This window comes from Vipera berus, assembly GCF_964194415.1.
Source record: "Vipera berus genome assembly, chromosome: 14".
In the NCBI taxonomy this organism is placed as follows: domain Eukaryota; kingdom Metazoa; phylum Chordata; class Lepidosauria; order Squamata; family Viperidae; genus Vipera; species Vipera berus.
In genome coordinates, this window is record NC_138217.1 from 1,539,996 (window position 1) to 1,567,994 (window position 27,999).

The following is a 27,999-nucleotide window of genomic DNA, read 5'->3' on the forward strand; positions in this document are numbered from 1 at the left end:
AGCGGGCGGGCCACGGCGGCGGTATGGGGCTCTCGAGGCGGGCGGGCTGCTGCGCGGGGCTGCTGCTGGCGGCCGTCGCGGCGGCGGGCGCGGGGCTGCTGCTGCACTTCCTCGGCCGTTCCGGGTGCGACCCTCCCCGCTACTGGCACGCGGCTGTAGCCGCGGACACCCGCAGATGCTCGGAGGTCGGCAGGTAGGAAGGAAGGCCGCCAAATAGGGACGGGCGGGAGGCGCCGTCGGCGGCCGCGAGCGGGGCGGCCGGCGGAGCGGGGGATGAACCGCGGTGCTCCTTGCCCGCTTTTCGCCGCCGCCGCCACCGCCACCGGGCTGCTACGGCGGCGGGGCGGCTGCAGACGGAGCGGGAGGGGGGAGAAAACCGACGGGGCTTTTTCAGCGCTTCTCGAGCGCCTCGCGAGCCCGGAGCTGAGCAGGGAAGGAGGCGGGTGGCTCCGTCTGCCGCCCGGCCGTTTGGGTCGCCTCGCCTAAGCTCAGCTCCCAGGCAGACCGAGAGGCGCCCAGGGAGCAAGACACCGCTTCGGAGCCTCCCGCCTTTGATCCGTTTCATTGTGCAGGCTCACTGCTTGAGATGGCAACCTTATACAGCGTTTAAATAAATGTCCAATAATTGTTGGAACTTTTCCTAGAGCATGTCATATACCGTACAGTCATGTCATTTGCTGTTATCTCTTCAATAAGTCCTTAACTTTTAAAACTTAGCTTCCCTCATTCTTCGCACTTACCCATTTCTTACCCATTTCTTTCGTTTTGTCTCAACATAGTGTCTAAATGCACGCAATTATGATTTAACAAACTAATTGAGAGGGGTTTACTGTAAGATGTGAAGCCAGATCCTCTATTTTGCTTGTTTCCTAGAAAAGAGGAGTTCAGGAGAGGTGGCGTCTTTAAAAAAGAAAACCTCTGTAACTAGACTGGTTAGAGTTCTCTCTGGATGGATTTCAGTTCTGTTGCAACTTTTCTTGCAAGACCAGGAGGGTCTTTAGAGACCTTAGTTGTCATTATCTTTCTACTCCGATGGCATTGTCAAATAGCCCAGTGGTTATCACCTCTGGGGTGCCATGCATTGTGGTCAATGAGTTTTAACTCAGTTGGGAAGATTGACTTCAGCTACACTGTATTACTTCTTACTTCCCTCCATGTAGATGTAGACTCATTGAGTAGCGTTTGTCAGCCAGTTACAAATCCATCTGGTGGTGATGCTGTCTATCACACAATTTTCTAGCTTTCCAAGAAGTAGGTTGTGGTCTATGTGGTTGAATGCCTTGCTGAGGTTAAAGTATACTATGCCCACAGCATTTCACTGGTCTACTAAATTAATCACTTTGACAAAGAATGAAGTAAGATTTGTCTGGCATGATCTGTTTTTGACAAACCCATGTTGGCTGCTAGTTATAACTTTGCTTTCTTCGAGGTGTTCAAGCAAAAAGTTATAAATCATACCTGTTTTAACATAATTTTTATTAAAGATGTGAATTGCAGTAATAAAAGCTAATACAAACTCAGAAAGAGAAAGAAAATAAAAAGTGCAAACAAAAGAAAAAGAAAAAATGAAATAAAGCAAAAGAAAAATATAGAAAGAAGTGATTTCCAATCTTCCTCACAAGTTTGGTAGCTCTTCACCCCATAAAGTTACAAGCAAAGCTCTTTTTCCCTATTCCATCTCTTGTTGTTGTTGTTAGCTGCGAAGTTGTGTCCGACTCATCGCGACCCTATGGACAATGTTCCTCCAGGCTTTCCTGTCCTCTACCATCATCTGGAGTCCATTTAAGCTCACGCCTACTGCTTCAGTGACTCCATCCAGCCACCTCCTCCTCTGTCGTCCCCTTCTTCTATTGCCCTCAATCTTTCCCAGCATTAGGCTCTTCTCCAGTGAGTCCTTCCTTCTCATTAGGTGGCCATCTCTTATCTATAAACAAATCCATAAAACATAAGACATCAGTTTTTCAATCCCGATATCAGCAAAAAGTCTGTAAAGAGTTCCCAGAATTTCATAAAAATATATCTTACCTTGATCAAATAAACCAACTTTATAATTTCTTCCTTTTATCTCTGAAAATCTTAATTTTTAATTAGTTCAAATATTGTCATAGGATTTGATCTCTCTTCCATTCTTTATCCCATCACATAAATCCTCTCCCATTCTTCAAGGCTTCAGCAAACCTCTTTTGAAAATCCAATGAAAAGACATTATCCAAGTCATTCTTGCGGTATGTCATTCGTATTTCCCCTTTAAGTTTTAAAACTGCAGCCTGCTCCTTTTGTATATCCAAACCCCATCTGGATCATTCCCTTGGCTAGTCACTTGTTCCACTTTAAATGCCTTCTCTGTCTTATAATCTACATTTTTTTTTAATCCCATTTATATCCCGCCCTTCTCCGAAGACTCAGGGCGGCTTACAATCTAAGAAGCACAAATCAATGTGCTTAGCAGTAGCCTTCATTCTATGTATATGCCTGCTTATTAGGGCTTTCGCCCCCCCCCCCAAGCGGCATTATTACAAAGTCAGCTTATTGCCCCCAACAATCTGGGTCCTCATTTTACCTACCTCGGAAGGATGGAAGGCTGAGTCAACCTTGAGCCTGGTGGGATGCGAACCTGCACTAATTGCAGGCAGCTGGTGTTACTTAAGGAGGCATTAGCCCACTGCTCCACCAAAAAACATTGTTTTTAATCCAATGTTTATGATACTATTATTTCTGTAGGATTAGTTTCACATCTGTCATTCCTTCATTAACAACCATCACACTTAGTCGATCCTTAGAAGCAAATATTTAGCAATATTGTTGATATTGTGGCTACTAATTTTTCACTCCATTCTTCAAAATTTAGATTAGACTAGAATCATGGAGTTGGAAGGAATCTTTGAGGTCTCCTACCCCATTTAAAGCAGGAGATCTTATACCATTCAGACAAATGTTTGTCCAGTGTCTTCTTGAAAACCTCCAGCAATCTCTGTTAATACTTCAAACATTTAAGATAGAATAGAACTGGAAGGGACCTTGGAGGTCTTCTAGTCCAGCCCCCCCCTCCTCTGCTCCAGCAGGAGAACCTATGCCTTCTCAGACAAGTGATTGTCCAGTCTTTTCTTAAAAACCTCCAGTGATGGAGCGTCCATGATTTCTGGAGGCAAGCTGTTCCCCTGGTTAATTGTCTTCACTGTTAGGAATTTTCTCCTTAATTCCAGGTTGCTTCTCTCTTTGATCAGTTTACAGCCATTGTTTCTTGTCCTGCCCTCTAGTGCTTTGGTGAATAACGTGACCCCCCTCTTCTTTGTGGCAGCACCTCAAATACTGGAATACTACTATCATCTCTCCCCTATTTCTTCTTTTCATTAGAGTAGCCAGACCCAAGTCCTGGAGCCGTTCTTCATATAGCCTTTGATCATCTCAGTTGCTCTTCTCTGAACTTTTTCCAAGGTCTCAACATCTTTTTTGTAGTATGGTGACCAAAATTGGTTGCAGTATTCTAGGTGTGGCCTTACTAGGGTTTTATAAAGTGGTACTGATACTTCGCGTGATCTTGATTCTCTGCCTCTGTTTATTTAACCCAGGATTGTGTTAGCTTTTTTGGCTGCTGCTGCACACTGCTGACTCATAGTCAAGTGATCGTCCACTAGGACTCCAAGGTCCCTCTCACAGTTTTTGAGCCAGGTCTCACCTAATCTGTATTTATATCTTTAATTTTTCCTGCCTAAATGTAAATACATTTGCTTTTCTCCACATTGAAACTCATTTTGTTGGATAGGGTTCAAGTTTGTCAAGATGTTTTTGAATCCTGAGCTTGTCTTCTGGGGTGTTGGGTATTCCTGCCAGTTTAGTGTCATCTGCAAATTTGATGAGAAACATAGTATTTGTATCATTTTGCAAACTTGAATCCTAAGGCAAAGGCCAAGTTATTTTTTCCCCTTTTTCCCTGGAATCTTTAATCTCTTGAAGTGCCCAATTTAAGTTGTCAGATCTCTAATATGACTAAACAAAATAAGTTAGGTTGCCACACAAAGCTGTTTCTTTTGTATAGTTATTTCTAAAATCTTATGGTAAAGGTGCAATTCTTGTCTGGACCCTTAATTTATTTATAATTTTCTTGGTTCCAAATTTTATTTAGCTTTTTGTCATTTATTTCGAATTCTTCAAGTTCTTAAATTTATAGGTAATTTTTGCTATATTTTCTAATTTTCTCATTTTTTATTCAAAAATGAAGATAGACTCACCAGATTTGTCATTTCAAACCTCTCTAGTACTTTTAAAATGATTAGATAAGCCATTTCTGAAAGCGGCCTTTAAAAGTCTCCCCCGTTACCATGAGCTTGATGGCTGATTGCTTCATCTGTGGGCACTGAACCCCACCCGAGAGACCCCTGCCCTGAGGTCTCCTCACAAGGTGCATCCGTCTGTGGACAATTTCCTCTCCTCTCTTCACCGAAAGAGGTTCTGAAAGACAGGTCTTTGGACTTTGCTGTGGGCACGTTCTTGGTTCCAAATTTTATTTAGCTTTTTGTCATTTATTTCGAATTCTTCAAGTTCTTAAATTTATAGGTAATTTTTGCTATATTTTCTAATTTTCTCATTTTTTATTCAAAAATGAAGATAGACTCACCAGATTTGTCATTTCAAACCTCTCTAGTACTTTTAAAATGATTAGATAAGCCATTTCTGAAAGCGGCCTTTAAAAGTCTCCCCCGTTACCATGAGCTTGATGGCTGATTGCTTCATCTGTGGGCACTGAACCCCACCCGAGAGACCCCTGCCCTGAGGTCTCCTCACAAGGTGCATCCGTCTGTGGGCAATTTCCTCTCCTCTCTTCACCGAAAGAGGTTCTGAAAGACAGGTCTTTGGACTTTGCTGTGGGCACGTTCAGCTCATCATGGAAGTCTACACAACATACTTTAGCTTTTCTGAGATTCTAGTCTCTCTTTCTTAAGTAAGTTTTGGACAACCAGGTTTGCCTGAATGGAAACATTCTGCATTTAAGACACTTCCTCACACAATGGAGGGGTTGAGAAAGTGGTGAACCCACAAGCAAAGATCCTGTGCAGTGCCCAGATTCCCTGCCCTCCGCCAGTAAGCCACAGGGTTGCCATTCTGCAGAGGTCAACTAGGATCTCTCACCTGCGGAGACCCCCCCCCAGCACTTTGCCCTCCATCTCACCGGTTGAAAAAGCCAAGGGAGGAGCAGGATGGAGATGGGGAGGGGCAAGGGGGGAGAGAAGGAGAGAGACACAGAGCAGCCAGAGAAAGGGAGATGTGAGCAGAGTCTCCCTCAAAGGGTGGCAAGACACCTGCCAAGCAAGCGCTGCCCTTCATGCCACCCTTTGCCTCACCTCTTCTTCTCCCTCAGGAGGGGCCCCCATCAGGAAGAGCTGGCAGCCCCTCCCAGCCTTTGGTTGCCAGGCACTGGCTGGTGTGGGATGCAGCTGAGCCTCACAATAGCATTTGTTAGCCTTAAAAGGGGATACCAGCTCCTTCCCATTCTTCTCAGAAAATACAAGAAGACCCTTCCCCACCATTTAAATATTGGGGGAAGGTGGACCAGGGTTACTGGAGGCAGCAATTCAGGAGCATCTCTTAGGGACCTATGCAGATGATTCTCTCTCTCTCTCTCCCTCTCCCTCCTTCCTATCTATCTATCTATCTATCTATCTATCTATCTATCTATCTATCTATCTATCTATCTATCTATCTATCTATCATTATTATCATTATCATCATCATTTTCAGAGGGCAGGACCTGTATGCTTGGTTTCTTTTAACAAATAACTCTTTCAAACATTCTCTTATCTTCAAGCCATTTCATTAACTTAAAAGGATTGAATGTTTGAATATTATTTCTGTAAGGGGTTTCCTCCGCCTTCCGGGTCCACCTTCAGGCGCTGCAGGATATCCTCTTCTTCCTCCTTGGTGTGTCCCTAAAAGTTGTTTCTGATTTCTAGAGATGCAGAAGGCCTCTGTGCCCTTTGCTCATTCTCATTTCCCTGAACTTCCTCCTCTTTGGTTTGTTCCTTGTTGCTTGTCAACGCTACTGACATCAAATGTTAGCTCCTTTCAGCTTCAGGGCCTTTTTGGTCCGGGGAATAATCTTTCATTTTCCTCACCAGTGGTAATGGGGCCATTCAGTGTTCCAATCTTTGGACTTTCTTTCCTCTAGCGCCAATTTGTCCTTGCTGCAAATATAAGTCAATTTGTTTTGAGAGAGGAGAGCAAACACACCATAGACGTCTGAATTATGTCGGTTCCTCTTCTGTTTTTTAGGCAGCACTAGTAGAAAGACACACAGGGAAAATTGAGTACAGTCGTTGAACACGCTGTCTTCACAAACTTTGTTCCAACTTTGGGCCAGTCACTCTCTTTCAGCCCAACACAGGGGGTTATAGCTGTGGGAAAGAAGGTGGGAGTGTATTAGGTATGTTCTCCACCTTTAGTGAGCTATAAAAATAACAACGGTGGAATACAAATGAACAAACAAATTAACAAACATTGTATTAGCTGCCTCTGTAGCATATGTTTGCCCAGTGAATTGCCTCTCCAAAATCTGGTTGCCTTATATTCCTAGGCTGCAACTCTGCTTACTCAAGCAGGCATTCACTCCCTCACAATCAGCAATTATCATCAGCAACTCTCAGGACACATTTCTTGTAACAGCAACTGTTTGTGAGCTGTCTTTTTCCCCACAATAGCTGAGCGTGCAATTCCTCAGAATCCCTGGCTGTCTAGACATTCTCTATCCTTCCCTGCCCCTTCCTGCTGATGGATTGTGTTGCAAGTCTCCTTTGAGCTCTGCTGTTTGCTTAACCAGTGAGGACAAACAAGCGCACCAGAGCTGGAAGGGAGAACTGCATGCACTTTGTGGGTTCATCTGCATCCTCAGAGATGGTCCGCGGTCTTCAGGTGAAGTCCTGCTCCCCACTACAGTTAGATCAGCAGCCACCGGTCACTAGCCTCTGCCTGCTGAAGGGCACCATTGAACCTTTCAGGCAGCTGTTCTGGTCCAATCTGCCTTCCAGAGGCAGAGGCCGGTGACCCCATTGTGCCGGATTTCCCCGGAGAAGCTCTTCAGCTGCCGCTGGGTTTTTGATGTTTCACGCTCTGTCCTCTCCATGCCCCACAGGGACATCTTGAAACGTGGCGGCTCCGCTGTGGATGCTGCTATTGCAGCCTTGATCTGCACGTCAGTCCTGAATCCGCAGAGCATGGGCCTGGGCGGAGGCCTTATTTTCACCATCTACGATGCACCCACAGGTAGGCTCATCCAAGCTCAGGAAGAAGAGTCCTCCGGTGGGACCATTAATGTAGCAGCAGGCACTGCTCCTCAGAGGGCTGGTCACTTTTGACTACTTTGAATTGTGTTTTTTAAGGCCCTAAGGAAATTAAGAAAGTGTAGGCTACCAACAAACCATAGCTTTAAATGTCGATTGAACACGGGGTTTGTGAGTGAAAGAAGAGATTTAAGATTGAAATCTAGGTAAGCTTTGTCAGGACAAAGCTAGATGTTATTCATCACCTCCACAGAAGCTGTGTGGATTTTTCAATGTGTTCTTTGGACTGCAGGAAAAATTGAGGTGCTCAATGCTCGTGAAAGGGCTCCCCAAAACATCACTGAAGGTTTGCTGAAAAAGTGTACAGACACTTTGCTTCCAGGTAAGTGTACAATTCAATAATGCCATGGTTTGTATCAGTGGGGCTGGGGAGGAAATGCATGCTTGGGGGATTGGAGACCCTGTTCTTTGATCTATTTGGGAGAATCAGCCCGGCAGGTGTTACCTTGACCAAGATATGAACTCATTTCCACCGGAAGAAACATGAAGCTACCTTGGGATAAGAGCCACACACACCCCCCCCCAGAGGTGGTTTCACCATAGAGGCAGGTTGTGTAAGATGGCATCGACACATTGGCTGGCCTCACACACACACCCCAAACCATTATAAGTGTCTTCAGTCCAGTGTGTGAATCAAGTTGAGCTTTGCAACCCATGATTAATGGCTTAGGGTTTTGTGTGAATTAGACCATTGTAGTGTATTCAGCAATGTTTAATTAAAAGAATGCATGGCTTACAGTGATGCATTGTGCCACTTAGATGCCCTAAGACTTTTAGAATTTCACATGTCAATCAATCAATCAATCAATCAATCAATCAATTAGTCAATCAGAATAGGAAAGGGACCTTGGAAATCTTCTATCTAGTTCAACCCCATGATTAAATAGGAGATCCTATACCATTTCAGACAAGCGACTGTCCAGTGACTTTAAATACCTTAAAGACTTAAAATGTGGAGGAATTTAGCCTCTTTAATCCCAAAGAGGATTCCTTAAGCAAACATACAGGTGGGCATTCATATCAACAGCCATTCTCTTCTGACTTATGACCCTTAAGAACATCAACCATACTTGCATCTGAAAGGGTTTTGCTAGAATGAGTGATCAGCTAGGCTAGTGTTTCTCAACCTTACTGATTTTAAGATGTGTGGCTGGCTGGCTGGGGAATTCTGGGAGATGGTCCACACACCTTATCAAGGTTGCTAGGGTTGAGAAACACTGAGGTAAACACTCAGATTTTTCTACTCATAATTTTGGTACTTTTTTACAAGTCACAAGGGAGTTCTGGAACTAACCCAAGCAATCTAATAGTGAAATTGGGGTGATATATAGAAAACTAATTTGAGAAGACTCTGCATTAACTATAATGCCTTCCTTCGACAGGATCTGAATGGATTGCTGTTCCTGGGGAACTTCGTGGCTATGAACAAGCTCACCTACGCTACGGCAGATTGCCATGGAAGGACCTTTTCGAACCCACCATTGAGATGCTTGGCCTTGGAATCCAGATACCAGAGGTTTTGAGCCAGTTTCTGAAATTCCTGGAGTCACCTTTGAAGAACTCGTCCTTATGGTGAGATCAAACTTTTAAATGTGGGATTGGCCAATGGCAGGCCACTATCCTGTTTGGATTCTTTACAGCAACGTTGAAAATAGCCAGGCTAAGAAAGTTTTCTATAATCCTTTTGCCATCACAAAATAATGCTTGCTACTTGGGAGAAGATTCTTAGAAATATGAAACTATCTTCAAGGTTCTCTAGTATGAACCTTCCTATTCAGCTTCTATGAGTCAAGTCTTTTCATACCTCTTGATACCAACTGGACTTATACGTGTACATTTGATTTCTGTCTTCTAAGTGATGAACGGAGTCTCTTATTTTCAGCCAGCTTCTTTAATCCTTGAGCATTTTTAAATGCTGTTTCTGTCTTTTAAGCATTCTATATCTCACCGAATACTATATGATCTGCAAATCTGATGTCTATCCCCTCCACTTTTTTATCCTAAACCTTGTGGTACCCCTTAGTACAACCCTCCAATTTGATTAGGAACTAAGGATATTTGAGTATAATAAAGTCAACAGTTGACCATGTATTAATTAAGTTGCTAATTAAAATATGGGATACACTATCAACTGCTGTGCCCAAATAAGTTACATTGTGATAATATTCCTCTTACTTCCCTAATCTGATTTATATAGCTGTCCATCTGGCACAAGTGACTCTGAGGTGGCTTACAGCAATAAAACACACAAACCCACCACATGTAGCCCCTCCCCCACTTCCCAAGGATAAGGCAGGACCCTGCTCAGCATCAATAAGAACCAGCCATCTGACCTTAGTAGTTGAGGGGTGGGGAGAGACAGTCAGATCGTCAATTGCAAAAACACTGTCCATAAAATTACTCAGTAAAAAGAGGAAGGTCGTTGTATAAAGCATGTAATTCACAAATCTCTGCTGACACCTAGGTAGTATCGCTGTGTTTCCAGGTTGTGCCCAGGCTGATCATCTCTAATCCCTCCCAGGCCTCCATTGTTTGACTGGCATGCCCTCCCCCTCCCCTTTGGAAAAGAGGGACCTTGGCCTTATCCTTCCAGCTCCCCAAGAAGGATAAGGATAGATAGGGAAATAGCACCACAGCCCCACTTTCAGGGAAGGGGCAGTGGGGGAACCTGCCCTCCTACCCCTTGGCCCTCAGGAGCTTCAGCCGCTCCCACCCGCAGAACCTTCAGTCCGACACAAAGGGAGAAGACCCGCACATCAAGGCAATATCTGGAAAGGGTGGAAACCGTGCTCGCCCAGAGTGATCCTAAATGCAGTACCAAGAGAAATGGACAGGGAGTCCTTGCCTTATGACCACAGTTAAGCCCAAAGTTTCTGCTGCTAAGCGAGACAGCTGTTAAGTGAGTTTTGCCCCACTTTTCAACCTTTCTTGCCACAGTTGTTAAGGGAATCCCTGCAGTTGTTAAGTTAGTAACATGGTTGTTAAGTGAACCTGGCTTTCCCATTGACTTTGCTTGTCAGAAGATCAAAAAAAGTGATCACATAACTCCGGGACACTCCAACCGTCATAAATATGAGTAAGTTGCCAGGTTTCTGAATTTTGATCACATGACCACGAGTTAAGTGAAAACTGGTCATAAGTCACTTGTTTCACTGCTGTTGTAATTTCGAATGATCTCTAAATTTAAATGAAGTCGCGGATTACCTTTATTTAAAGGAAAGTCATATCTGGCCACAGATTAGAGACTCGCCTCCATTCTTGGGTGTTAACCAGAGCTGGTTGTATCTAGAGGCTAAACTGGGGCTTACACAAAGAGGTCCCAAGAGCAGGAACCGCTGACTGGCGCCCTTCTTGGCCTCCCTTTCAGCCAACTGCTTTGCAGTGACCGAGGAGCCGTCCTGAGCCACGGAGAGGACTTACACTGGGCAGCCCTAGAGAAGACCCTCAAGGCCGTGGCAGAAAATGGGGCTGAAGAATTCTACACCGGGAAGACGGCAGAAAAGTTAGTGCAAGATGTCAGAGCTGAAGGTAGGGCTAAGTTGCACGGTTCCTTCTGATGTTCCGGCCAGTCACAAAGTGAATAACCTGCAGTTGTTTCATGCTGGGGTGATCTCTGAGCAATGCAGCCACTCAGGTTCTGTGCACTGGGGCAGTGCCGGACCCTCGGCTGAGAGAGGGTGAGCCTGTGCCTGTGGGGAGAAGAGGCTCTTGCTTGGCCTGTCTGACCTCCCTTGTGCTCTTCCTGTCCCCTTCAAAGGGGCTTGGGAGATGCTGGAGTAGAGAGAAAAGGCTCTCCGTGGGCATGGTAGCTCCTTCCAGCAAGCCTTGGAGGCCTGGTCAGGCGGGCTCCTCTTGCCCAGAGGCCTTCCAGAGGCCTCACTGGTAGTTGGGGCATGAGTCCCCTCGGCTCTCGTCACAGCCAGAGAACAGGAAGTAAACAGGGAGAATTAATGGATAACTGGTAGGAGTGCAGAGAAGGCAAAATCGGGTCTTGCTCTGTCCTGCTTTTCACAACCAGATAAAGAATAAGAGGAAGCAGTGAGTTACACAGGTTTGTAAATATGTCCTATGGCTTCTAGAAAATTTCCCCCTTTTGTAACACTCCAGTCAACAATCCGGGAGGACAAACGTCATACTGTTTTTTGCTGAACTCTTGGCTCTGATAATATTTCAGAGAAGCCCCCTGCATCCCCAGCTGCTGCAAGCTCTTTAGGTCAAAATGGGAGCATTGCTGAATATTGAAATTGCAGCTAGCAGTTTGCGTGACATAAATGGGTCGACCACGGGCTCTTCCCCAAAGCCATCCACGAGTTCTTAAGGCAGTAGAAAACAGCAGCAGCATTTTTTGTTGCCCCCTCGGGTGATCCTCTCCTCCCACAGGTACAGAGCCTGCCAAGGGTGCGGTTCTTACTTCTGGAATGTGGACACATGAAAGTCAGGTTCATTTCACATACAGATTTTGCGCTACCTCCACAGCATGCTAAGCCCATGTTCAAAACCAGCCCAAACCAGCCAAAAGACATCAGGAGATTTGCTCTCCTTCTTACCCCCACCTCCCTTTGGGGGCCCCTCCACTACTCCTGCTGGTCGGCAGCTGTTTGGACTGCTCCAAGTCCTGGTCTACAGAGGAGAAAGTCTCAGTGAAGAGAGCCCAAGACTCCCAGTGCCCAAAGCAGAGGGAAACGAGAGGGGAAGAGATGCTGACCCAGCCCAGCTCTAGGACAACTCGCCACAGCCAACTCGCTGTGGGACAATTCAACACTGTATTAATTGTTTCATTCAGTTCTTTTTATTACTGGTGACCATGTTTTTCTTGAAACATTTGTAACTTTTGACTTTATTATTATTGGCCACGGTCCCATTGAAATAAATTTAACTTTTGTATTTGTTGAATTGTCCCTTGGTGACTTGTCCCATTCCGGCCTGGAACAGCCAAGAGGTGCCAGGATCCGTCCAACCTGCAGGGATCTCTGCACCTGTGAGGTCACAGCCATGCAGAATGGATGTTGGGGTAAGGGAAAAGCAGTACTTTCTCACCAGCACAGCGAGGGATGCTGTAAAGTTGACTGAGACTTGGGCTGCAGATAAGAAAAAGAAAAATGCGATACATCCATATTTGTACCACAGTTTGGTTCAAGTGGGGAAGGGCTCTGCAATGGCTAAGATAGCCAGTGGTTCTCCCAATGGTCTCACTTTTCCAAAATGGCTCTCACATGTAGTTGCACAGAAGTCCACTTTAATTATGGATACGGAATCAAAGATCTTCTCTCCAGAAAAAGGGGCAGAGAAGAGTGAGCTGCTGATAGTTTTGAAGGCTGTCTGTTGGTCACCACGGCAGCTCTCAGGCTCAAATCTGCTCCTAGTCTGCAGACTTCAAGGAGAGAGAGAGAGAGAGGGGGGGGGGATCACCACGCAGCTCCTTTCTGAAAATTATCCCCACCTAGGAGGATTGAAAGATTCACTCTCTTTTGCCGTCATTGTTTAGGTGGCACTTTGACATTGGAGGACCTCAAGAATTACCATGTTGAACTGGTGAAACCCTTGAATATGTCACTGGATAAATATACCATATTCTCAGCCCCAAGGCCAGCAGCCGGAGCAGTCCTTTTCTTCATTCTCAATGTCCTAAAAGGTAAACGAGCAAAGGGCAGCTCTTGGGCCCCAGGGGCCTCTTGATTAGCCAAGGTAGGGGCCCAGCTGGGGAAGAATCACAGCTGGCTTTTGGGTGGTGAGGTTCTTGTGATACCAGATGGGGAAAGGCTCTTCTTGGAGAACTAGCTTGGAAATTCATCCTCGGTGATAGTCCTTTAGCTGGGCTGGCAGTAAAAAAAATGTATGGTCCATTGCAACTTATTCCATAAGTCAAGCACCAGGCTTCTGCAACAGGCTTTGAGCCTTCCCAAAGAGGGCTGCCCTTCCTCCTAAGACACGGTTTCTCCACCTTTAAGACATGTGGGCTCAACTACCTGGCTGGGGAATTCTGGGAGTTGTCAAGATGGAGAAACCCTGTCCTTGGGACTTGCTCAAGGCTTGGGTTTTTCACCTAGGAACCCAGAATTCTACCTGCCCGGAACTGAGGGGGATGGGACCTGTATCTGGGTCTTTACTGGCATTAACAGGGACTTGGGGTGATTGCTGTCTGAGCACAGGGCACTGCTGCAGCATTTATTCAAGACCAAACAATTGCACAGAAGCTTTTTTTCCAAAAGCAGAATTGTTAACTCATGGCATAAAGCAGATGATTCTGGAGGAAACCCAGCATGGTGCTGCCTGCCAGATTCAAATTAATGTGGTATTGCAGCATCTATTCAAGATACAAATGAGGGCTGCGCAGAGGCTTCAGCAAGAGAAGAGGGAATAGAGGGTTTGAGTTTTCTTTTGTTTACAGAACTCGAGTTCTTTTCGTACAACAATTTTCTATGGTTAATTTGGCTACTTGCTCTTCACCTCCAATAACTGTCATTACAATTATTCTGTGATGTTGAAAGCCACTCCTTGCCCAGATGGTTTTCCAGAATATTAATAGTATATAAGCTGTGGTGGCCCAGTGGTTAGAATGCAGCACTGCAGGCTACTTCTGCCGACTGCCAGCAGTTCGGCAGTTTGACTCTCACCGGCTCAGGGTTATCTCAGCCTTCCATCCTTCTGAGGTCAGATTGTGGGGGTCAATGTGCTGACTCTGTAAACCATCTACAGAGGGCTGTAAAGCACTGTGAAGTGGTATATAAATTTAAGTGCTATTGTTATTGCTGTATTGATCTTTTTTTGTTTTTCGTTTTTCTTCGATAGGAATAAGTTTTTTCCCAAAGCCACCCACATTACTTTAGTTTTAATGAGGCAAGTTATTCTTGAGCTGAGCATGAATTCCACTGTAATTATTATAAATTGTAGCATTCATATTTATGAAGTAATTTTGCTTGATAAATAAGAATGCTACAATTTCAACAGCTTTGGCTGGTTGATTAAATTAGAGTATATAATTATATGGCAATGGATTTTTGATTCATTGTTGTTTCTTTTTTTTTATTAAAGAGTTTTACAAAAAAGGTTTTGCAAAACATATCCCAAAAACCCACCCGCCGAAAACCACCCCTCCCCCCCCACTTCCCAGAGCTGAATACAGGGTCATAAATATAATAATCATATTCTAACTAAAATTATCCATTATAAAATTACCGTAACCAAATTCATAACGTGCTTTAACTCCCCTTTAACATTGATACATTCAAATTATTAAAAACATAATAATAATAACTTAAACAAAAATATAATCAATACTAATACTAAAGTTAATAAAAATCTAAAATCTACTCATAAGCTAAATGAAACTTTTTAGTCCCATATTTATTCTGAATATAATCTATCCATCTCCTCCAAACTGAAATATATCTTTCTTGCGAATGATCCTTCAAATAAGCAGAAATCTTAGACATTTCTGCAAGATTCGATACCTTAAGTACCCATTCTTCTATAGTAGGCAAACTATCCTTCTTCCAGTATTGTCCCACCAGTAACCGTGCTGCTGTTATCAAGTTCAACATCAAATTGATTTCTTTAATATCACAATCTACAACAATACCCAATAAAAACAATTGTGGAGAAAACTTTATCTTTCTCTTAAAAATCTTTTGAATGTTCCACCAAATTTTAATCCAAAAAGCTTTTATATTTCTACAAGTCCACCACATATGAAAATAGGTGGCATCTAAACTATCACATCTCCAGCATTTAGACTGTAGGTTAGGATACATGTTAGACAACTTTTTGGGATCCAAATGCCATCTATAAAACATTTTATAAAAATTTTCTCTCAAATTTTGAGCCTGAGTAAATTTAACATTTCTGACCCAAATTATCTCCCAGGTGTCCAACGAAATTGGTTCCTGAATATTTTGTGCCCACTTTATCATACAATCTTTAACTAATTCCGTTTCCGAGTCCAATTCAATTAAAACATTATATATCCTCTTTATATGTGCACGATTTAAATCTCTAATTTGTTTTACTAAGTTTTCATCTGTAATTGTAATGCCAACCTTTTGATCTAACTTCCACCTAGCTTTCAGTTGGGTGTATTGGAACCAAGAGTAACTTATGTTTTCCTGTTTTAACTCATCTAATGATTTAAGTTGCCAATTATTCCCTTCCAATCTAAGTAATTCCTTAAAGGAAAACATATCCAAACTCACTCCCATAGATACGCCTTCTATCGCATGTCCGGGAATTCCCCAAATCGGTATTTTATAATTTAGATTCATTGTTGTTTCTGATACTGTATTTTAATGATGTTCTTGTTTCCTCAAATTAGAAAAGATATGAGTTAATTTCTTTGCATGCTCTGATAGAATTCCTTGATATTTTAAAATGTTTTTTGACTCAAAAGTCCCCAAAGTTTTCATATTGTGGATTGATACATTTTATTTAACCCTTAGGTAATGAGTTAGTGAATGGTTTGCCATATAAGGATGGCTTTCTTTTTGTAATTTGCCTTTAAACCTTTGACCTGTATAAGCAGAAATTCTGAATATAGACTTGGTCTTTTTGTGGCCACTTTGAGCTCCACAATTCTATGATTTTATGATAACAGAATTGAGTAAAGAGCCAAACATAAGATTTTACTATATGCTTTCTTAAATTTTATACTCCTAATCTCATTTAATGTCATTTTGGATTCTGTCTATAGATTTGAATAAATCAGCTTCAATACTCTTGTATTATAACTGTAGAAACAATCAAGATTTTAGGCTGAATTTGTTTATCTTGGGCTAAGGATTTCCAGGAATTCTTCTCAGCCAGGACATGGAAGGGAAGATAAATGTAACTAGGAGGAATTTAATTCCAGAGTTAATTGACATCATGCAAAGCCTTCCTGTAAAGACCGTGACATTATTTATTTTATTTATTTTATTTTATTAGATTTATATACCGCCCTTTCCCGAAGGACTCAGGGCGGTATATATATTATGTTAAACTAATTCCCAAGACATCTAATACATTTCCTTGGTAGGAACATCTTACAAGATTTTACCTTTTGAGAAAGGGAGTTTTACCCATTTCCTGTCTTCCAGCTGGGCCTCCATCAGAGGTTGTTGGTCAGTGGGAGGAACAGGGAAATTCATTGTTTAGGTCTTTAGGCTCACTTTGAGACTTACTACCTGGAGATCTGGGCAGGAACGGGAATCCTACTGGGACGGGGATTTCAGTGCAATGCTGCAAGAAGGCAGAAGCCTGGGGCCCTTCCCCATGAAAACTTTGTTTATGGGATAATTCGATTTGAAAACAAGATCCAGATATTTGTTTTTAGTGAAGTGAGACTTTAATAACATTATTGTTTTTCTAACCATTCAGTTCAAAGAGAGCTGTTTTGAAAACTTTGGCAGACATGAAAATAAGCTTGATCTATCTCAGTGTTTTATTCAATGTAAAATTTTATTTTTTGGGTCCAGTGGTTGGCCAACACCACCCTGGAACGAGGAAGGTCATTTTCCAGCTGTTTGTTTCTGCAGAAACAGAGATCCCGACTCTTGGAACAGAGTTCCAAATGAATTGCCCTGAGTAAAAGCTGGCTCAGGTATTTATATACAAGGTTTATTATTTAAAGCATTTCAATCGATGTGACTTTTTTCTCAAGGCTAGTGTTCACACTTGGTTGATTACATTTGTCATTTCTGCTCCAAGATTACATTTGTCATATTTAGTACAAGATTACTCACAATGGGTTCTTGTGAAACCTTCCTAATCCTATCTCTTTATCAGGACTTGTCTGCCTGTCTGTGGATTGTTTGTTAGTTTCTCAGCTGGCAAAATGAAGCTTAGATAGTCCAGTGCATAATTTAATCAGTTCTAACTTTTGGTGGCTCATTTCTACAGAGTGTGATTGATTCCTGCCTGATGCTGTTTAAAGCTCACCGGGAATAGCTGTCTACAACTATTAAGAATGTCTGGCCCTGGAAGGGCCCCCCATAATCTATATGTATCCGGGACCAGGGGTTGTGTGTCGCCTCCCACCTGTATACTGGTGTGTGAGCTTGTTCTGGCCTTGACTTCTGGCATTGGTAACTCCCTGCTACCCTTTCCTCGATTGCCTTGTCTAACCCAGGCCACCACAGGTGACTCCTGGCCAGAGCTTTCATGCGTACGATCCCCGGGTGCCCTTCGTGTAATTCGCAGACGACCTTGTCTCTAAGTTTCTCTGGCATTACTACCCTGTTTCCCCATAGTAAACACCCTAAGTGTGATGACATTTCGTCCCTTCTCCTGAAGTATGGCTGGAATTGTGGTCTGGGCTTTCCCTTGACCACCCTCCTTGGACCCATGCTGCTACCCTGCTTAGTACTGGATCCTTGCTGGTGGCAGTGGCAATGTCTTTGGCTGTTAGGGGGCATTCTGGGAGTTCTTGTAATGTGAGGATTTGACCCACTGGTGCTGGATCTGTGTCTGTGTCTGGTAGGGGTAGCCTGCTTAAGGCATCTGCATGGCCCATTTCTTTCCCCGGTCTGTAATTTATGGAAAATGTATATGCTGATAGGAATATTGACCATCTCAACATCCTAGGTGACATTATCTGGGGGGTCTGTTTGTCGGTTGTGAAAAGACCTAAGAGAGGTTTGTGGTCCATGAATATTGTGAAGCTCCTGCCATGCAGGTAATCGTGGAATTTCTTCACACCTGCCACGATTGCTAATGCTTCTTTGTCAATTTGTGCATAATTCCGCTCTGCCTTGGTCAGAGTTCTGGAATAATATGCTATGGGCCTTTGTTCCCCCTTGCTGTCCATATGACTGATCTCTGCCCCCACCCCATATGGTGATGCATCACATGCCAGGTATATTGGCTCACCCTCTATGAAGTGGGTGACTGTGGACCTGCTGGACAGTATCTCCTTTAGTGTTTGGAAACTTCGTTTGTGTTGTTTCTGCCACTGCCAGGTGGTTTTCTTGTCAAGTAGCCTGTGTAGTGGTTCTGCTACTTTATGTGGTAGGAATGTATGATAAAAGTTTATGAGACCTAAGAATGCTTGCAGCTCTGCTTTATTTTTGGGTGCTGGGGCTGATTTAATTGCTTTTATTTTTTCTTCAGTTGGATGTATGCCTTGAGCATCAATCCTGTATCCTAAAAATTCAGTGGATTTTACCCCAATAGAGCATTTTTCCTTTTTTAATTTCAGCCCTGCAGCTCTAAATCTCCCCAGTACCTTTTCCAACCTCTCAGCTAGGACTCCCTCGGTTTTCCCTGCTATTAATACATCATCAAAGTAAGGGCATACCCCAGGTATACCCTTTAAGGTCCTCTCCATCACTTCTTGGAAAATGCCTGGGGCTGTAGCAATGCCAAATTGCAATCTGTGGACTCGGAACGCCCCCTTGTGGGTAACTATCGTCTGTGCGTCTGCCGCTTCCCGGGAAACTGTGAGTTGCAAATACGCCTGCGCCAAATCGAGCTTGGCAAAGATGGCGCCGTTCTGGATCGTCGTGAGGACCTGCTTCACTGTGGGGACCGGGTAAGCATGCTGTTTCATCGCTCAGTTTAGTGTCGCTTTATAGTCGGCACATATTCTCACGTCCCCGTTAGGTTTAAGGGGGGTGACGATGGGTGTCTCCCAGGGGCCCCCTTCTACCGGTTCCAGTACCCCCTGGCCTACTAACTTGTCTAACTCCGCCTCAATTTTTTGTTTGAGTGCCTTAAGCCTTATGGGGGTTACTGCTGGATCGAGATTAAAGTTAATGGGTGGCCCCCTGTACTTCCCCAATGTGCCATCGAAGATGTCTGCGTAGCTGTCGCAGACGGATTTTAGGGTTCGCTGTTGTATGGTGTTTATTCCCCCGACCCATATGCCTAACGGACCGAACCAGTTGAGGCCGATTAAGCTGGTTCTTTGGCCCTCAGTGACTAGGAGGTCTAACAGCCCTTTGAACCCCTTGAAACAGACATCAAGGGTGACTCTTCCCTTCACTTTGATGGGTGTCCTCTGGAAGTCTGCTAACTGTATTTGTGTGTGTTTGATGGGTACTCGCTGCCCACTTCTGGCTTCGATGTGCCTCAGCATGTCCCCAGATATGATGGACACTGCTGCCCCCAAGTCCACTTCCATTTTACAGGGGATGCCCTGGAGCCTGACCTCGATCTTTAGTTTGGGGCTTAGTAGCTGGTTGATGACCACCCCCTCCCCCTGGCTAGGGCCCTGTGCCTGTGGCCTGTGGGTCTCTTTGCCACTTTTGCGGGGGGTTACCTTACCTGCGGCCCAGGCGTCAATGTCATGGAGGTTGTTGCGGGGTCTGCCTCTGCAGATTATTTGGATGTGGCCGGTTTTCCCACAGTTTCGGCATTTTGCGTTCCAGAATCTGCAGCTGGCACGGGGATGGTTTCCCCCGCAGCTTCCGCATTTGGCTTCGGGGTCTCTTTGTCTGCTTGGGCCTTCTCTCGGCGATCTGTGCAGTTGCGGTGGTGGTGGTCTCCTGGGACGGTCGGTGCCTTCCGCTCGATTGGTCCTCGCCGGGATTTTTCCGATTTTCCGGGTGATCTTGTCAATGTCCGTCTCCCACAGGTAGTCCTCCACCCCACCGTCCACAAGGCACTCTTGGTTGATGGCTTCAGCCGCGCCGTTGCTGTTATGGGGGGGTCGCGTTGCCTCGTGGTTTCGTACGTGAGTAGTTCGTCCAGAACTTCTTGCAAGTTCCCCGTGGGCTTTGCGATGATTCTGTTTTGTAGTTGTTCATCGCGTAGGCCTAGGACCACTCTGTCCCTAATTTGCACCTCCAGATTGTCATATTTACAACGGAGTGCGGCTTCCCTCACTGCAGCCACAAATTCTGTTATGGATTCCCCCGGCTTCTGGTTCCTTTTCTCGAAGATTCTTCTCCAGAAAAGCTCCGATCGTTTGGGGGTAAAGTGCTCTTTGAGTTTTGCTACGAGCTCGGCATAAGACACGCTGGCAACGGCGGCCGGCTGGCACAATCCAACGGCGACCCGGTAGACCGGTGTACCGCTGATTGTTAGTAGCGCGGCAGCCTTCTTCCGGTCTTCTGTTATGCCGTTCACTAACATGTACCCCTCGACCTGGCCGACGTACTCATCCCAGTCCTCCAGATATTTGGGGTCGAATTCTCTCACTGAGCCGACTTGAGCCATTCTTGCTTCCCGTCCGCGATTCTGTACCGCTGGGCTGAAGACTCGTTGTGCTGCTGACGGCTATTTGAATTTCCCGCTCCGCGCGCTTTCTGTTCACGTGCCCTTTTCTCCGCTGTTCTGCCACAATCCCATCCTCGTCGCCACTGTTGTGTCCGGCTGGGTAACAGATAACACGGAGACGGATCTGGGTATAGTCTGTTTATTAAGCTGCACGTGGTAGAACTGGCCTCACATGGCCCCGTGTTGCTTATATGTCCGGCAAGTGCCGGACGCTAGCCAACCACCCGGCTGGAATCTCCCGCCTTGCCTCAGGTACCCAACCCGGTGCCCAGGAATTCCCGCTGGCTGGATTAGCCAATCACAAGGCTGTGCAGTTGTGTACAGAACAAAAGCCATGAGTTGAAACCTTTTCTTGTAAAAGCCGTTCCTTTCCTAGGGAACTTATGGCTTTTGCTAATTGAGAAGAAAACCGCAGACAGTGGCAGCTTCTTCTCCAGGTCCTCACTTGTCCAGACACTTCCTGGGTTTTTTCGGAGGGTGCTTTTGTGTTGCTGTCTCTAGAATTTAAAGGGGAATCTCCCTATTTGTAGGATTTCTTTACTTTATATTCATCATTTTATATTCTTATGCTATCAGGCTATTACAAATGCCTCCTTAAGTAACACCAGCTGCCTGCAATTAGTGCAGGTTCGCATCCCACCAGGCTCAAGGTTGACTCAGCCTTCCATCCTTCCGAGGTAGGTAAAATGAGGACCCAGATTGTTGGGGGCAATTAAGCTGACTTTGTAATAATGCCTCTTGGGGGATGTGTGTGAAAGCCCTAACAAGCAGGCATATACATAGAATGAAGGCTACTGCTAAAGCTTGTAAGCCGCCCTGAGTCTTCGGAGAAGGGCGGGATATAAATGGAATTTAAAAAAAATATCGTCACTGGTTTTGAAGTTCCACAGCTCTGGAGGACTTAAATGCCTTATAAGTCAATAAACTTTCTTCATAGTAAACTCGAGCTGGTGAAATTTATATTAGTTTTTACATGGCTTCTAGAATAACAAGCCTGAAACACAGTTAAAGAATGGGAAATCAGTTTCCTGTGAACTGCAGGTAATATAGCAACAACCAAACATGAATCTAAGGAACATTTAATGTTGCGATCACCTTGCTGCTGGAGATCGGAATATTAACTCTTTTTGATTTCTTCTTGTCCTATTACCTCATCTGAGGCTCTCATCAATGGGATTATCAATGTGTTGGGCTCAATTGCTGCATCTTAAGAATGCAAATGTTCTTCTTACTTGCATCCATGGTGTTTGGAGTAAAGATATCAAGAGCTGACATGGAAACAATATTGTTTCGTCTACAGAATTTTGTTATTTAGTTGAGCATAACAAAAGTACAGGTAGTGCTCAACTTACAACCATTTGTTTAATGACTGTTCAAAGTTATGTGGTGCTGAAAAATGTGAATTATCACTGCACTTAAGACCGTTGCAGTGACCCCAGTCACATGATCAAAATTAGGCTCCTTGACAACCGGCATGTATTTACAATACTTGCAGCATCCCAGGGTACCATTTATGACCTTCCTACAGGGTTTCCAACAAGAAAAATCAACGGTGGAAGCCAGATTCACTTAACAAAAGTGTGATTCACTTAATGACCATGGCAAAAAATTGTTAAAATCAGTCACAACTCACTTGATGATCACATCAATTAGTGATAGAAATTCTGGTCTCAGTTCTGGTCGTAGCAATAACAGTAGCCCTTAGACTTATACACCGCTTCACAGTGCTTCACTGCCTTCTCTAAGTGGTTTACAGAGTCGGCCTGTTGCCCCCCACAATCCGGGTCCTCATTTTACCAACACTGGAAGGATGGAAGGCTGAGTCAACCGTGAGCTGGTCAGGATCAAACTGCTGGCAGTGGAATGCAGAGTCAGCCTGCAATACTGCACTCCAACCACTGCGCCACCACGGCTCATAAATCCTTGTAAGTTGAGCGCTTCCTGTAAACATTTTTTTAAGTCTGTTGATGGGTAGGTCATTCACAACTCTCCTTGTCTTTCAGGGTTCAATTTCACCAAAGTGGATCTGGAAGAACCAAAGGGAAGAGCAAGGGCCTATCACTACATCGCAGAGACCTTGAAGTTTGCCAATGGCCAAAGAGCAAAATTAGATGACCCCAAATTTTCTAAAATAAATGAGGTGGGTCTTTCCTGGAGCTCTCCTTCAGATTTTTGGAATTACATTAGGGTCAGCAGGTCAGTGCTCAGAGCCATCCTGGTGCCCACTTGCATGTGTAGTAGGTGTGTGTTAAAAACTGGTACTTCGCTCCCAGGATCTTTCATCTCAGATGACAAGGGCAACGTTATTACTGTTTTTTAAACTTCCAGATGAGTGGAAGTTAATATCTATTTTATTCTTTACTTATTTACCATTCATAGCCTGTATTTCCAAACCATTCTTTGCAAGGTAGGTCTTAACTGTCCCCTAAACATTATAAAATGAGCTCGATATTTTTATTTTGAAGGGAGCAAATGGCCCAGAGAACATTCTGATGCCGTTCACAGCACAGAAAAAGATGTGCCAACTGTTGGGTAACATCATGAAATCAGCATTTAAAGGCGGAGTGCCTCACCTTTCGGTCCTCACCACTGCTTGCATGTGATATGAAAAGAGAGTCCTGAATTTCTAAACTGCTTTTTGCAACAGCTCAGAGAAGTCAAATAAAGATAAAAGTTCAAATCTACAAGCAGAATAAGGAAAATATAAAAGTTTTTCTGATTTCATATTGTATGAAGATGCTGGAAGGATAAGAGGGCAGCTATTTAATTTACAGCGGCTCTGACTGAGGCATCGGCACATCCTGTGTGCTAATGCAGCAAAGAGAGTCTTTCTTTTCCTGGGTGCCCCACCCCTCGTTCTGCACACAGAGCCCCGTAAAAGGGCACAGCTTTCTCTGCAATGGGCTGTGTGGCTCAGTTGCTGGGAAAGCAGCTCTGAGCCTTCAGCTTCCCTTGCTCCACTGTCCAGAAACTCCAGTTTCTGTTCACAGCCTTCCTGGCTTGTGAGCATTTTGGAAAGTGGTCTCAGGGCCACCCATGGCAGTCTCTTTCCCTGACTGGAATGCCCGCCCTTTCAGGAGGTCCTCCACGAGATGATGTCAGATGCCTTTGCTGACCACATCAGGCAGTTGATCGACAGCCGGGGTGACCACCCAGCCAGCCACTATGACTCTGCCTATCTGAGAACGGCCCCCTTTGGCACCTCCCACGTGGCTGTTTTGGCAGAAGATGGGAGTGCTGTGTCAGCCACCAGCACCATCAACCACCCGTAAGTGGGGGCAGCTGTGGACCTGTGATGCTGAGGGCAGCCTTGACTGTTTGGCCCTCCATGTCCAGGAGGTCTCACCCTTGGTTTTTTTGCTAACTGCCACCTCCTTCCAGTTAGAGTCTCTGCAGAAGCACCTGTGGTCACTCCATTGAAAGCCACTCCCAGTTGCCGAGTCCACCCACAATTCCATGTGTGAAGCTGACCCAGGGGGGCTTGTGCTCCTCATGGCCTTCGCTTCCAGGAACAATTCTGCTCCTCCTTTGTTAACTGAAGGTCCCACAGGCAAAACCTGTAAAATGTTGGGGAGGTTGCTCGCCACCTTCCCCGGACTAAGTCAAGGCCTGTCCCTCCAGAGTCCCCTCCCAAGAGCTTCTCAGCCAGCAGAGGAGCTTTGCCTCCTTAAGGAGAGGCCTTCCTTCCTCGCAGACATGCCAAGAACGCCCAGTCTGAGAGGGAGGCTATTGCTGAGGCTGGCAGGAAAAGGGTTCTCTGAGGACACGTGACACAAGCCAGAGAAAAGAGCAATAGCACTTAAGACTTATATACCGCTTCACAGTGCTTCTACAGCCCTTTCTAAGCGGTTTACAGAGCCAGCATTTTGTCCCCAACAATCTGGGTCCCCATTTTACTGTTCTCGGGATGGAAGGCTGTCAACCTTGGGCTGGTCAGGATCGAACATCCCCATCTGAGGATGCCTCTGGGGCCTATGATCCTTGCAGGACCTGCCCATCTCTGTACCAGGAGGTGGGTAAGGTACCAGCTGAGCCCCCTGGAGCCCCATTCAGAGGGGGTACCTGAGGCCACACAGCCAGATTCACAACAGCCTCTTGATCAATGTGTTCCCAACCCTGTTCTCCCCTCCCCCGTCTGCTTTCTCTCTGCTTAGGTTTGGCTCAATGGTCTATTCGCAGCAAACTGGGATCATCTTAAACAATGAGCTGGCTGATTTTTGCATGAAGCAGTCTAGTGAAAGCATTTCTCCAGGTAAAGACCACTGCTTCCCCCCCCCCCAAAAAAAAAAAGAATCACACTGAACTCTCTGGGTCTTCCTCGGAGGCTAGAATTGCTGCTACCTTATGTGTGGGTGTTGGGTTTCCGAAGAGATGAATCCTGTAGGAAGCCAATACTTTGGGGTCCTTGGTGCTCTCTGAGCTCGGTTGATTTATTACAGACATTTCATTACTTGATGATGGTGATGTTACCTAGTTTGATAATTAAAAGTTTGCAAGACAACCACCAAGCCCAGAGAGCACCACGGACCCCACAGTTCAACTCTGTGCTACAAAGATTCTCTTCTATCAGCTAACACTTTATCCTGTTCTCTCCCCAGGAGAGATGCCTCCCTCCTCCATGACACCATCCATTCTTCTTTCTAAAAATGGGAAGTCCAAGCTAATAATAGGCGGCTCAGGTGGGCCCCTCATTATCCCTGCTGTAGCCCAGGTAAGCCATGGGAAGCCCACTGCCATACACGAGAGCCGCCCTTGAGGATGGCCCAGAAGCTTTCATTAATAAACCCCACCCTGCAGAGTCCAGTTCAAAGCCTTGTTCCGGAGCTGCCGCCACCCCCCACCCCCTGAGTGTTTTCCTCTAGTTCTGGGATTTTCCTGGAAGAAGCTGTTCTTCTCCTCAGCTGAGAGCTAGCCAGGGGTTTCCCTTCACAGCAGCCTGGTGGGATTATTTTTCCCATGAAGAGTCAAGTTTTAGTCATGTTTCTATGCAGTCAAATCCCTTTCATTTACAGGAATAGGCAAACTCCTGTGGGAGCCCTTGACCTTCTGTGGCTGGATAGATGTTGCAGTTCAAGTGATGAGAGAGCTTGGGGCAAAAGACTACCTTGATATAATTTAATTTAATTGCATCCACTGAATGCTCCCCATGACTATTCCTTAGCTTCCATGAGGATGCTCCTGGCCAGACGTCTTTTTCATGGGTTTATCAAAGGACTCTCTGTTGCAGGCCATCGTCAATAAGTTATGGTTTGGGTACGATCTGGATCAAGCCATTAGAGCGCCCATCCTCTATGCCACCGGGGATGGCTCCATTCTAGTGGAGAAGCGGTTTCCACAGGTGAGATGCAGACCTGATTCTGGGCTTTTCTCTTTCTCCCTCCACCCACCCCCCCTAAATTGGTGGTGGGGATCTCGTGTCCTGCACACATGTTCACAGCAGCAAGGCTGGGTGAAAAAGTCCTCCTTGAGGAGAGCCACCTCCGTTACTTCCCAGGCTTGGTCAGGTTCTTACTCCATGAAGCCTGTCTGGGATTCCTTCCCCTGTCTCATTGTGGGAGGCATTTGTTGGGGGGGGATGCTCACGGAGCTCAGCTACTTTGCCAACTTTCCAATAAAGGAAAAGAAATAGAACAGGCAATCCCATCCCTTCTGCCTGCCCCCATCCCTCAGCAGGGCATTCTCTCCATCTTCTCCTAGGTGAACAAGAAAATGGAAGGTCAGTCATTTGCTTTAGGAAGGGTGGGGGTGAAAGGGTGAAAGGGACAGAACCGAGAGAAGAGGGGTCCAGCTGGAGACTTGGAGGAAGACGTTTCCAGAATAGCTCCCTTGTCTGTTACTCGGATGGAAAAGTCCCCAATAACTTCAGAAACTTATTTTGAGGTACTTTGGGCAGCTCTGCAGTGTCTTCCTGTCCTGGAATTCCCTGCCCAGCTGATCTTCCCAGAAATGGACTTTAGATTGTCCAAGTCCTGATTCTGGGATTCACCTCAGTGGGTCGGACAGCCATCCAGTCTCTGAAGACCCCCAAGAAAGCAGAACTCGCCACTTCATGGGGCAGTCTGTTCTACTGGCTTACGACTTGTAGTGTCAGGAAGTTCCTCCTATGCCTAGCCTGAGCCTGCTGCTACCTGCTAGTTGTAATCCACTCACTCTGGTCCTGCCCTGTGAGTCAGTGGAGAGAATGAGGCTCGTGTACCCTGAATTAGAGCAGCCTGTTCTGCATCTGCCCAGGTCTGGCCAGCCCAGCCTTCTCCCGAGGGGTCTTCCGGCTGCCTCGTCTCATTGCCCAGGCCCCCCTTCCTGACCTGGTGGCCCAGAGAGCCCTGCAGGAAGTCTTTGAAGGGGGCATGGGGGGCATACTGTTGCTTTTTTCTCTCTCTGCAGAACCTCACGACCGCTTTGATCACCCTGGGGCACTCAGTCCGCACCGCACCGCATGCCCTGAATGTGGTGCAAGGCATCTCCCAGGAGGGCACCTGCATCTTCCCTTACTCTGACTGGAGGAAGCGAGGAGAAGCCTCCGGCTACTAGAAGCCGTGAGAAGCACCGCAAAACTCTGAGGCAACTGTTCTTCTTCTCTGGCGGTTCTGCCATCAGCCTCTGGATGCATTCCTGTGCAAACCCCCCCCACACACACACACAGAGCCCAAACTGTGTTCTACATTTCTCCTCTGTCAGACCTAACTTCCTGCTGCAAGTTGCCCCGAACTGGACTTTATATCTGCACACTCGAGACGTTCGTCCTGCAGCAAGAGAGAAGCTGAGTGACGAGTCTGTCTCCTGCGAGTCCAGAAGTTGAGGGCAAGGGGTGCGGGGCTGAAGTGGCCTCTTCTCTCTCCTGAGGTAATGTCCTCCTGGAACCATTGAGTGTCTGTGGCTGATGGAAGCCGAGGATGCCCAGCGAGGAAGATTGAGACTGGGACGGGTGGGAAATTACGTGACGGAGCCTGAATTTGGTAGGAACGCGGAATCCTGATGGACACCCCCTTCGGGACTGAAGAGAGCAGAAATGCTGCAGCCTGCGTGGCAGAAGCTCTTCCAAGCTCCAGGCTTTGGAGGAAGCTTTTGCTCAGGGGAAAAATGAGCAAGGAGCCTGGCAAGCGAATGAGCCAATGCCCAGGGGGCCTGAGGCAGCCCCTCCCCCAGGGGTTGAGTAGGGTCTGCTGCCAAAGCCCTGCAGAACCCAGGAGCCATTAACCTTTGATGCAGAGGCCTTTCGTGGACCGAGGTCTCAGGCTGGGGGGGGGGGCAGGAACTTTTCCTGTTCTTATTGCTGAAAGTGAAAGTTGTATTCCCAGCTGCTGAGCCTTCAATCAAAGCTGCAATTCTGCCGACTGTTCCTGTGTTGGTAACAAGCGGGGAGGCGAGACATGGGGGAGCTCCACTAGGAATGGGGGAGTCATTCTGGATTATGAGCTTTTTTTATTTCTTCATGCACACATTTGCTCTATAGAAAGTTTAAAGTATATTTTCACAAATT

The 27,999-nt window shown here is 45.7% G+C and overlaps 1 protein-coding gene across 1 annotated transcript; it reads left to right on the forward strand.

Moving 5' to 3' along the window:
* Nucleotides 1-27,994, forward strand: GGT5 (gamma-glutamyltransferase 5). The gene is made up of 12 exons (XM_081339334.1): nucleotides 1-193; nucleotides 7,124-7,254; nucleotides 7,564-7,653; nucleotides 8,714-8,903; nucleotides 10,699-10,859; nucleotides 12,817-12,963; nucleotides 22,523-22,659; nucleotides 23,597-23,787; nucleotides 24,674-24,771; nucleotides 25,118-25,230; nucleotides 25,747-25,857; nucleotides 26,904-27,994. The coding sequence occupies exons 1-12, from the start codon at nucleotides 24-26 to the stop codon at nucleotides 27,048-27,050; spliced, it is 1,686 nt and encodes a 561-aa protein (XP_081195460.1). The 5' UTR covers nucleotides 1-23; the 3' UTR covers nucleotides 27,051-27,994.
* The last annotated feature ends 5 nt before the right edge of the window (nucleotides 27,995-27,999 follow it).